Consider the following 12,730-nt stretch of genomic DNA (forward strand, 5'->3'; position numbering starts at 1 on the left):
GCCAGTCCAGGTTTAGTGATGGTCCTGTTGGATAAGATGGACTTAGTACTAGAGAGCCAAGTGGAATGGGGGAGAGGAGAGACTTGTGTCTGGTAATGTCAGAGTTTGCAAATCATACACCACTAGTCACAAAGGACTGAGTCCTGTTTGGGTAATGAGATGGCATGTTGGGCATTTTAAATATTTTAAATATTGCTCTGATGAGCCTAATTTAAAAAGCTGGTCATTCAATACTAAATAAGAGGTATAGAATTTTCTCTGAAACAAACCACAGTCTGAGACTTCCATGCTGTCCCACATAATAGTTCCTATACTGTTGTTGAACACAGCAGGTAACTGAAACAATAGATGTCTTAGATATACATCCTGAGAACAGCTTCACACATGTACAGTTTCCTTGTAAAGGGCAAAGTCACTCTGGCCAAAGACTCTAAACCCTTTAGGTGTGTACCAGCCCTCTCATCTGAAGACAACTATGGTCTGAATATATGGGTTGGAAAATTCCAAAAGAAACATAAGTTTGACATCACATGCAGTTCTGAGTACTCTGATGAAATCTCCTGTTGTCTCAGTGGGCCTCACCCCCAGCACGGGACACAATCCCTCTTTCCAGTGTATGCGTACAGCATATGCTCATGCTTAATAGCTAGTAAGCAATGATCTCCGGCATAGCATAAACTATCATGGTATCATAGTGTTTGTATCCAAGTAATCCCTATTTTATTAAGCATACCCTCAAACACAAGAGTGGTGATGCTGACAATCAGATATGCCGGAGAGAAGCTATGGACATGGTTCCTTTCAGAAGAAACCTCTCAACTTAGGAAAGAACAAAACAAAACAACACATTGCAAGCCACATGCTGAAGTTCTTTGATTTACGGTGAAAATGTAGCTGTGAAATTAGGAAGAATGAAAAAGAAACCTATGTTAATTTTGCTACTGTACTTTAAACTTCCAAAGTTAGGGCCACAGTGTGCAGAGATAAACACAGTATTGTTTGGTAGTTCCTGTGGTTTTCTGCATCCCCTGCAAGTCCTGGGATGTATCCTTCATGGATAAGGGAACACTACTATACCAGGTAAAATTTGATCAATCATTATTCACCTAATTTTATAGAATAACATTGTGCAGAGGAGGTAGGTAGAAGGAATAAAAAGCTTGGAACCATCATAAGGAGCTCCTTCCAATGCCATCCACCACCTACTGACAATATGTGTCCCTTACCTGCTTGTCAGTGCCCTGGATCTGACCTCATGAAGCAGAAGGCATAGCCAACTTCTGGCTTAGTTAAACCACATCACAACATTGTATTCATATCTTGGGATGTTCATTGCGGCTTGTGCCTGGACCAGAGCTATCATGCCTTGGGTTTGCTCAGATTCAAGTCTGACTGTCACTTCATTCCGTTCACACCAGTTTCCAGTCCCACACAAGTGTTTTCCATCCCTCAGCCCTGTTATTCAATGCCAAGCTCTGGCACGAGCTGTTTGCCTGACATGCCCAGTGCCATCACTAATTACACATTCCTCGAGGACTCAGTATGATCAGCACTTATTTCCAGTGGGCTCCCTACTTTACCTCTCATGGTGCCCTCTGCTTTTCCTGGCTTAACCTTCAGCATTCACAATTAGAATGCATTGTCTGGTTGGTTGTCTTCCCACTGGACAGTATGCTCTGTTTGTTGATCTGTATGTTCAAACCCTGGTCGAGGGATGTCCAAGAAAGATGCAGTTCATGAAAGAGGGGGAAAAAAAGAGGAGTGGGTGAGGATAGCAAGGTGAAGGGAAATGTCAGGAAGACAGGCAGCTGGCAGGACTAATTCTAAGACCCTGATGTTTGTACATTTTCACTTATAAATTGAGATAAATATGTCCGATGGTAGAAATTGACCACTTGCAGTCTCTATACAGCTATTACCATCTGTCTCCCTAGAAATACTGTTGTAGCTTTTTATGTTGTTTTCAATTCGGTTGCAAATATTTGTTAAATTTGCTACTTGAGATGGTTTTATGAAGACTACACTATGATTTGGCATTGTAAAAAGATGACATACATAGATATGCATAAGACCAGATCAGCAAGACTCAAGTTTTATATCCATGAACAAATCCATGTCAGGAAAATGGAAAAAGTCTGTTTGTTGAAAAGCAACCCAAGAGTTTTGTGGAACTAAAGAATGGAAGATGCAAGTAGAGATGAATATATTCACTTTGGACTGCAGGAAGTGTCAGAGAAACTGCCACACTGCCTAGGAGAGGCTATCAGACTGCTTGGGGTGGAAGAAAAAAATTCTAAGTATAAAGGTGATTGATTAATTTATGAGTCTTGTGAAATTGTCAGTAAGAGAGCAAAAGCACAAGGGAACCTGTCATTTAGACATGACTGAAAGATGTTAGTCCTAAAGGTTTGTTTGTGTGTATATATATATATATATATGACATATATAACTATATGACATATATGTGCATTGTGTATTGGCATATGACACATACATTTTTATATATTTTCATATATATACATGTTTGAGACATAGTAAGATCATAGGTAACTAATAGATAGATGGTGAACTCATTTTTTTTTACCTATATAATAACAGTTTAACAAAAAGTATTAAGTACATACTGTGTCCCAGATGTATTGTAGAGGCTAAGGATAGATAAATTAGACATAGCAAAGGCAGCAGACTTTTCATTCTATAAATAAATTCTATAAGTATAGTATAATATTCATTCAAGAATGTAAACACGAGGTCCTGATTCTGATGTGGCTGGGGTAGACAAGCAGTGTGACTCCCCTGGAGAGGTAATGCTGAGCAGAGCTTCTATCTGGGAACAGAGGAAGCTGAGAAGGAAGGGGATTGCTACAGGCAGAGGCAACAGCAGGGTTCAGTGCAGCAGGGTTCAGTGCCGAAACAGTTGTGGTGTGTTGGGAGCTGGAAGGAAAATGTCTGCCTGGGAAGGGGAGGGGAGGACAGGACGGCTTTTAGAGAGACTGAGGACCGGCCTGCGCCACACTAGAAGATCTTACAGTTGGGCCAAGAAGCATGGCCTTGATACTTTAAGCCACAGAGTGCCAAGTAGGAAAGATTGTCAGCTTCACAGACAGAGCTTCCTATTTTCCCGCTGTGATGCAAACACAGCTGTAGGGTACAGACATCATTGTCACTGGTTTATTTTGGGGACTTCATTTTCTGGGTCTACATGATCTAGGACTTTCTATTACAGATAAAGCACCTCCAGCTGGTTATTCTATTTAATTAGTACTAAGAAACAAACAATATAGATACCTGGCTTTCCCCGTATCCAGTCAGACAACCACTTTAAATGGCAGTCACAGGTCCATGGGTTTCCGTGCAAATAGAGGCTTTCTAGGTTTGGCATATAGGAGACCATTTCTTTTGGGAGGGAGGTCAGGAAGTTATCAGACAAGTACAGGTACTTAATGAAAGAGGTTTTAAATATCTGGAGATAGCTTAATGAGACAAATGTGTCTGGATGGAGCTTTGTGAGCCGATTTCCTTCTAAATGTACCAGGCGGAGCAAGGTGAGTCCATAAAATGCCTCAGGGTTGATAAACTCAATGCTGTTGTGATCCATGTGCAACCGGGTCAAGCTCCTGAGCCCATCAAAAGTATCCTTCTGAATTATTTGGACTTTGTTATAGCTCATTTTTAAGACCTGCAAATAAAGATATGAACATATTTGTTTTGTCAAAGGAACCGTCATAAAAAATAAAAGTTTATGAATATAGAAATATGTTGAGATTAATCCTATGGAATGTGCCTACCTTAATTAAAACCTAATTCAAACAAATTAGTTGCCAATTGAATATGACAATAACAGAGAAATTAGGACACATACAAGCAGTTGTTAGTACTAAGGAATTATCACTAAAGTTATATAAGATAGTGATGTTGTAGTTACTTTTAAAGTCTCTTTAATCTTTTATTGTGTATAAGATCAAGCATCATAACTTGGATTGGATTCAGAACAGCTCAGCGGAATGTGATGCCCAGGGTGCAAGTGAGACACGATCTGTCCCACTCGGATGACCACTGAAGCTGGGTGATCAGTGCACTGGAGGATTTGAATTACCTTCTTTTTTAAGATTTTACTACAAAGTCATGTGGTGCCCTGTGGAATTCATTTCCCTCCCACTGGCCTCCCTGGCTGGTTCCTTTCCTCACCCTCCGTTGCTTCCCTGAGTTCATTACACTCTCCTGTCTGCTTTTGTGTGTAGTGAAAAACATCCTGAAGAAGGAGGAGAAGGAAAAGAAGCTGGAGAAGTAGAAGAAACACTTTATATAAATAAATTTAAGGTCTATAAGACTATCTATAGACTTCAATTTCCCCCATTTACAGCATTTTAATTGAGATGTAGTTAAAAGGCACTTTGTTCTTAATTATAGTGTCATTGTGACATCTCCATAATATATATCATTGTGCTTTGCTAGTATCTGCCTCCCATGACCTTCCATTGTCCCCGCTCACTCCATTGGTTCCTATCCTCCCCCAAATGATTCTCCTTCGACTTTTAGGTCAATATATTAGCATATCTAGATTCCATCTATGAGCGAAGCCATGGCATGTGACTCTCTGTCCCCATTACCTCATTTTACTCTCTCATGTCCCTCCTTTAGACCCGTCTCAGAGCACAGCACACTGGTTTTTAGTATATCCACTGGTATAACTAGATCCACCTCTACTATCCCATCTTAGGAAATTGTCATTTCCCCAAATTAAGACCAGTCGACATCCACAGTTATTTTTGTCTTTTCTTCTCTCTAAGCAATAATTAATTTCCTCTGTTTCTAAAGATTCGTGCATTTTAAACATTTCATATAACTAGAATTATACACCATGTGGCTTCCTTCACCTAGCCAGATGTTCCTGAGACATTGTAGCACATACCAACTCTTCATTCCTTTTTGTTTCTACACTGTATGCATGTTACACTGTCTGTTTATCCACTCACCAACTGGTGGACATCTGGCATGCTGTCTTTTTCAATAATATGAATTTAATTGATTCTGAATTGGAAGCCAAATAATTTTGAATGTTTCATGATGCCTTAGTATTTATCAAATCCCTTTCTAATTAGTTGAGCATACTATTTTTTTTTAAAGAAAAGAACATGAAATACTTATAAAAACTGTGACTTCCTACTCATTTTCCTATTTGACTCAAATTGTCATCTCTATAAAAGAGGCTTTTCTGGAATGCCAACTTCTACAATAAATAAGAGTCAAACTGGTAAGCTTTGGCCTAAATGTCACCTGGGAGTACAACCTCAAAACCAATGTTTCTCAGTCAGAGGAAAACCTGGCTAAGAGAATAAACATAGGTGGAGAATTCCATGAAGGATACAGGATTAGTTCCTCCTAAAGTTACATGTCCCAAATGTAGCCTGATCTAGCCAAATCAGCATCATCACATCCATACACTGCACTAGATGCTCCCTACCTCAAAACACTAAACATAACTCTGGCTTGACATTTAAAGGCTCTGTGAACAGTGGATATTATTGCTTTGATTGCTATTATTTGTTATATGCAAGTTATGATGAATGATATATAACCTATAAACTCTATTACGCTTTCCCTGAACAGTGTGTTTATTTAAAGAGTTGAACAGTCTTTAATTCATGCAGCATGAATTAGCCTCTCAAAAGTGTCAAGGTTATAAGCAGAGTAAGTGCTTCATGTACATTCTCTTTTGTTCTCCTTATTCTATTGATAGACTTGTTTAATCCTTTAATTTCTCACTTAGGTGTATGATAATTCTTACAATTTTTTTTTGTTTTTTTGTTTTTTTTTCAAGACAGAGTTTCTCTGTGTAGCTTTGCACCTTTCCTGGATCTCGCACTGTAGACCAGGCTGGCCTCAAACTCACAGAGATCCACCTGCCTCTGCCTCCTGAGTGCTGGGATTAAAGGCGTGTGCCACCACCACCCGGCCTTACAATGTTTTATTCATTTGTGTGAGCATTTGCAACTTCAGTTTAGAGTTGGTAGAGGATAAACAAGTAAATAAAGCAAACTGAAAATTTATAATGATTTATAAAATGCTACCATGTTAAAGACTCTCCTGTTCTACTTCCAGACAAAGAACTAGAAATGGCATTTTAGGGATAAATTTTAAAGGTTTAGTAGTCCCTGAAAATTGATTTCTTTTCTGGTTAGTTGGGGGGTATGAGAAACCTTGGCCTCTGAATCTGTTTCCTTTCCCTTCACTCCCCTCAGGTCCCCTCCTATCCTCTCCCTCTCTCCTTCCTTCTGTCCTTCCTTCCTTGTTTCTTTCCTTCTGTGTGTGATCCCTCGTGCACGCATGTGTAGAGACCAGATGCTAGGTGTCTTCCTTGTGCTTTCCACATTAGTTTTTGAGTCAAGTTCTCCCACTGAATATGGAACTCACTGATTGGATAGAGTGTCTGGCCAGGGACTCTCTCTTGGCCAGTGACTCTGCTACCACTGCTTCCAGGACTGGGATTGCAGGGGTTGTTTGCCACCATGATGTGTTTTTATGTGGCTGCTGGGGATCCAAACTTAGGTCCTCATACTTGTGTAAGCATTTTACCCACTGGGATATCTCCTCAGTCCCCCAGCATTTTCTTAATATTCTAATTTCTACATATAAGATCCTTCCTTGATGTCTGTCTGTAGTTTACAGAATGTTCATTTTCTGTTCTGTGGGGATAGACAGCTCTGGGGGTATAGCTCACAGTTCTACCCCACTTCTAACTCTCCATCACCCTCGACCCTTCTCACCTGCAAGGACTGCAAACTGGAGAAGGTCTTGTCGGGGACTGTGTGAATGCCGTTACTGTGCAGCAGGAGTAACTCCAGTTTGTCCAGCCCATAAAAATCATCTTCTGCCAATCTAGCAAGGCTGTTGTACCTGAAGAAAAAGTCATTTTTGAGGCATCAGCTGAGTCTGTCAGTTAAAGTTCAAATGTCAAATCAGAAACAAACGGAAAAGCCCCCTTTGCCACTGTGTTCCCAAGAGAGTTCTTGAAATACTGCGCTTGACTGCAGAAGTTCCACTTCCCACCCAGTCCTTGCAACCTCTTAATCATCCCTCTACATCCCTTCCCATTCTCAAGTATTTATGCATATACTAGCATCTGCTTGAGCCTATCATTTTCTTTTGTGGATGCTAAGACTCAGGCCATTCTCTTTGGCACTGTCCCCTCACACTTGCAGGTTGAGGTAATCAGTGGTTAAGAGGGCTGGCACTGAAGTCCACATGAGTGTGACTCTGAGCTCGGGCCCAAAAAGGCTTGTGTGACTCTGGGTAAAATCTGGAGACATTTTGTGTTCCAGTTTCCTCAGCTATAAAGGATAGATAACAGAATCGAGTTCAAAGGTGTTATGAACACCAGTGTCTTAGTTAGGGTTAGTTTGGTACTGCTGTGATGAAACACTATGACCAAAAGCAAAACCATGGAGGACAGAGTTTGTTTGACTTACACTTCCACATCACTGTTTATCATTGGAGGAAGTCAGGACAGGAACTCAAACAGGGCAGGAACCTGGAGGCAGGAGCTGATGCAGAGGCCATGGAGGAGTGCTGCTTACTGGCTTGTTCCTCATGGCTTGCTCAGCCTACTTTCTTATAGAGCCCAGGATCACCAGCCCAGGGATGGCATCACCCACAATGGGCTGGGCCCTCCCCCATCAATCACTAATTAAGAAAATGCCCTACAGGACTACCTATAACCCGATAGCATTGTGGCATTTTCTCAATTGAGGCTCCTTCATCTCCAGTGATTCTAGCTTGTGTCAACTTGTAAAACTAGCCAGGACAACCAGTGAATGAATACGTACAGCACTCAGCCCAAGGGCAGCTCATAGGGAGAACACAATGTCAGTCTTTCCTGTTGGTGATTGGACATTTATACAAACAAACAATTTTTCATAACCTTTAAAGTATCACCATAACTTGTCAGATTTAATAAGTCAAGTGTTTAAAATAAGCTCACTGTGGCTAGCACTGTGTGCTGTGTGGGCATTTATAAATCTCAAAAGACCATGCAAAAGGAAATGGTGATTTTTTTTTTTTTTTTGACATAGGAGGATAGTTCCTCTTGCTTGGTCATGCCTTGTATTATAACAATAATTGTTAACAGAAACTGTAATTTTTCCAGTAAAAATTTATTCAGAATTAAGCTGCCCCATAATTATGAGAATCCCAAACAACTAAGAGAGTCTTAAGGTTCTAGTAAAAGACTATCAGGAAAAAATATTTATTGTCTCCACAAATGTAAGGTTCTTATGAGCTCATTTTAGAAGAAAAAAATAGAGTAATCACAGGTGTTTGGGGGACAAGTCACCATGATGATCAGTGGTCCCTCTCTGAGAAGGGGATCAGGCAAGGCCCACACACCCTAAATTTATGCGTTCCACATTGGCTGGGATGCCGTCTGGAATGGAGGTCAGGTACCGAAATGTACAGTGCATCTCTGTGGGCACGTAACAGGCACAGCGGCGAGGACAGGCCCTGCTCCCAGGGGTTACCACCAGGCAGACTACAGTGAGGGAGGTCAACAAGCAGCTGACTTCTCTGTCTCCCATCTTCATCCTGAAAGGACATCACACCACAGTCATACAAAGAGTTCAAGCAAAGTTCCAGTAACACCACACATAGCGACTCTGGGAATAATTGGGGATATTTTCTTTAAGGGTCATACATGGTTGATTCATACCTTTCGTGCCAAATGAACCTTAAATCCATTTTTCCTTATTTAAATATTTTCATGTGATATATTTTGATCATATTTTTTTCTCCTCCCCCAACTTTTCCCAGATCCTCCCCACCTTTCTATCCACCAACTTCTTTGTTGCTCTCAAAACAAATAAATGAGAATCAAATCAAAACAGTAACAAACAAAACAAAACAAAAACACAGAAAATATTCACAGAGTCAATTTTGTATTGGGCATGGGGGCTGCCCTGAAGTATGGTTGATCTACTCAATGTCACTCCATTAGAGAAAACCGATTTCTCACTCCCAGCAGGCATCAATTGCAAATGGCTTCTTGGTGAGGGATGGAACTTCGTATCGACTTCCCTTTCTCTGTACTGGCATTTGGATGCAGGTCTTGTGCATCCCATCACAGTCCATTTTCAGTTAGCAAACAAATGAACATGTTTCTTCATGGCGCCTGTGTCATTATGCCTTGTTCTTGTTAGCTTCCCTCCTTCCTATTGCTTTCTCTCAGACCCCCAACTCTAGCTGGTTTGTTTCTGCTTTCTTATCAAGTGCATCCCTATACACACATGTACAAATCAGATCTGTATATAATTAAATAAAATTATAAACACATATACACATAGGATTGTAAATCTAGGTTCTGCTCATAAGAGAAGCCACATGGTTATTTTCTTTTTGAGTCTGTCTTATTTTTATGAGCTTAATGATTTCCAGTTCCATCCATTTCCTGCAAATGTCATGATTTCACTTCTTACGGCTACATGGAATTCTACTGTACATATGTACCACATTTTCTTTATACATTCGTATTTTGATGGACATGTAAGTTGATTCTACTTCCTGACTGTTGTGAATAATGCAGCAATAAACACTGCTATGCAAATTTCTCTGTGTTACTTTCCCAGGAATGGACTGGTAGTTCTATTTTCTATATTCATATTTTCTTTTTTTAGGAACTTCCATAAGAACTACAAAAAATTAACACCATCCCCCCCACCCACCTATCATCCAGTAACTGAATGGCTAGTCAACTGAGTAAACAGCTCTGAAGAAAGAAATACAAACAGCCAAGAAAGACTTGGAAGATTGAAGTCACCAAGATTTCTAGCCACCAGGGAAATGCAAATTAAAGTTGCTTTGAGATCTCCCTCTCCCCACTCAGAACGCATATCATCAAGAAAATAAATGACAACAAATGCTGGTGAGATCTGGGGGAAGAGGAACCCTTATCCCCTGGGGTGTGAACTGGTGCAGACACTATGGAAAATGTGCTCTTTATAGAACCAGTGTGTGCTAGCCTCCCACTGGACTTTAGCATTAAATGGGCTTTTTATTATGAAAATGTTTTTATAGCTTCTCATTTCCTGGAAAGCAGGATACCTATTATTAGAGACCATAATAATAATATTGGAACAATTAGAGTTCATAGGTTTAGCCTCTTGTTTGCATAAGAGCCTTTTAAACTATCAAAACATTATAAAACATTATAAAAATAGTACATGTGCAATTTAGAAAACTCAGCAACAGTAAATAGATAAAAAAATCATTTCTCTCATTTCAGCACTCAAATATAACCAACATTTTGCCGGCATTTGTATATTATATATATTCCACATGTGCATTTATGTATGTACTTCTATATATAATCAAATAATTTTGTAACATTGTATCATTTAATGTATAACATATTTTATTCATTTGATTTAGCCTTCTAAAAACACTTTTACAGCTGTAATAACCCACTGGAAAAGAGATCAAATCTCTTTCTAACATGACTTCAAGTCCTTGCCAAAAAGGACACATTGAACATTTCAATGCCAACTACTGACCAGGAGGACAGTAAACTGACCTCAGCCCAGAGCTATAGCATCCACAATGACCCTGCAGGCATAATACTGTCTGCTCTTTCTCTGCTTGGAAACATGCCTCTCCTCACTGACACAGGGATACCCGACAGGACCACAGAAGAATTATGTTCAGCTTGTTAGGAGATGAGATCTTTAACCCCCAAGTGAGGCAAGCCCAGTGGTCTCATCGTGGGATTGTTATGAATGAGTTTAACCCAAATTAAGACTTACTAAAGATTACTTATATGCCTACCCTGTGACTGCCAAATCACAGAATGTTCTGAGTACTCTTTGCATGATTAAAAATAGCAGGTAAACTTGCTATCATTAGATGAACAAAGAAGGAACAAGGTGGAGGTAATTCTCTGTTCGGCTGGGAAACAGAAGCAACTATATACACCCTGAGAGTCAATTACAAGAGAATGGAGCCATAAATAGCACATGGATTCCCGTACACTTAAGTCTCAAACTGTATATAACAAAAGAGTTGGCAGTACCTGGGCTCTTCTGTCTTGGCTTTGAGTCCTCTTGCAACATAAGCAGAGACAGCAAGTCTTCACCCGAGTGAAGGAAAGTTCTTTGCTTCCAAAGGGAGCAAATGAGTTAGTCTTTTCTGGCTTATGACTGAGGGATTGATCCTTCAGAGACCTGGAGGCGCTTCTGTAATCTTAATGCTCTCATCCATTTCCAAACTTACCAAAGCCTTCCTTCATGGCGCGATTGCTGCGGCTGCTGTTGGAGATTTTGTAATGCTCTTCCTCCTCCCTAATAGTGTATGTTAGTTCTCTTTAAAGTCACTTAAACACAACTATTAATCAATCACTCCTTCTTTCTGACGTTCCCGGAGTTTCTCCTCAAATTGCTTGTTTTGTACAAACGTGTCATCAGTGTCTATGAAAGGGTCTCAGGCTACAGATAATCTTTCCCGTGTGTGTTTTGCCTGGCCTCAGTCACTGAAGTGAGTTTACCTTGGAAGCTGCTTTTGTCCCCACTCCCCTCCAGTACCTTCCTTTCCCTGGACCCTTCTGCCCACCCACCCGTCTCTCCCTGGACCCCAGCCCCCATATCGGCCAGCCTCCCTGAGTTCCTTCACTTCCGCAGCAGGATTGACCGCAGCTCACCTCTGCCTCTGGGCCAATGGACTTGTGCCTTCTTTGGGGTCTGCTCAGCTTCTGGGGGAAGGGGGGGGGGAAATCTTCGCTTGTGAGGGGGGTGGAGGCGGGGAGGGGCGGAGCGGGTGACGTAGCCTTAGCCAAGAGCCTCTGCTTCTGGGACTGGGCGGGCCATCGATCCGATCCGGGACCACCAGCGGAGTCCGCCAACCCAGGCTCGCCTGCGCTTTTGCTCCTAGGTTTTAAGTCCCTGGGCTTTCCTGCCTGGTGAAGCTCGGCTGGTTCAGAGGCTACATGTTCTTTTTTTTGTAACATCTTCCACCTCTTAGCCCGGGGTGGGGTGGGGGTGGGGGTGGGGGTGGGGGTGGGAGGGTGGGGATGGGGGTGGGAGGGTGGGAGGGGAGGTGTTGGGGGGGACCTCGACATGAAAGTAGAAGAGTTACTGTTGGGAGGGGGAAAGAAGTTAAGGTTGGGTGGGTGGATGAGTGGATGTGCAGGAGAAGCTAAAGATGTGTGGCTGGGGGGCGGGGGTGGGGTGGGCAGCAGAGGTGGTGGCAAACACACACATAGGCCCATGATATACTTGAATGAAAATGTAATAAAGCCCATCAGTCTGTACAAAGAATGTGTGCTAGTGATGATGATGATAACACCAACACGCAAACATGCTTTAATTAATGTGGGTTGTCCTGGGTCTGTGGCTCCCCTTACTTCTGCTTGCAAGTTGAGTTAGCGGTTAACTGAGGTGTCTGAAGTTTTCATGCACCCTTTGGCCCTGGGGGAGCCACCTACCCTTTTCTTCTTTATTAGTTATATATGTTTGAGGTATACAACAGGAGAATATGAGATACATGAAGATCAAACAAATAAACATGTTATCACTTTATTCTCTTGTGTGTGCAAATGTATGTGTCAGCAAGATACACTCTTTTGCTGTGTTTTTTTTATTTTTGTTTGGTTTTTTTCTTTTTTAAGATTTATTTATTTATTATGTATACAGTGTTCTGCCTGCATGTATGCCTGCAGGCCAGAAGACGGCAACAGCACCAGATCTCATTA

General features: G+C 41.3%; 1 protein-coding gene across 3 annotated transcripts in view; it reads right to left on the reverse strand.

Moving 5' to 3' along the window:
* Igsf10 (immunoglobulin superfamily member 10) overlaps positions 1-11,783 on the reverse strand; it is a 28,295-nt gene extending 16,512 nt beyond the window's left edge. The window contains exons 1-5 of one of the 3 annotated variants that reach the window (XM_052732023.1): positions 11,681-11,773; positions 11,057-11,141; positions 8,386-8,580; positions 6,768-6,897; positions 3,289-3,679 (exon numbers count right to left, since the gene is read on the reverse strand). In XM_052732023.1, the coding sequence (XP_052587983.1) occupies positions 3,289-3,679; positions 6,768-6,897; positions 8,386-8,579 (715 nt within the window). In that variant the 5' untranslated portion in view covers position 8,580; positions 11,057-11,141; positions 11,681-11,773. Of the gene's footprint in view, positions 1-3,288; positions 3,680-6,767; positions 6,898-8,385; positions 8,581-11,056; positions 11,142-11,680 lie in introns of all 3 variants that reach the window. The other 2 variants (XM_052732024.1, XM_052732025.1) reach the window with 2 other exon arrangements.
* Positions 11,784-12,730: the final 947 nt, after the last annotated feature.

This window comes from Peromyscus californicus, unplaced genomic scaffold (assembly GCF_007827085.1).
Source record: "Peromyscus californicus insignis strain IS unplaced genomic scaffold, ASM782708v3 Scaffold_9__1_contigs__length_137607984, whole genome shotgun sequence".
NCBI classification, from domain to species: domain Eukaryota; kingdom Metazoa; phylum Chordata; class Mammalia; order Rodentia; family Cricetidae; genus Peromyscus; species Peromyscus californicus.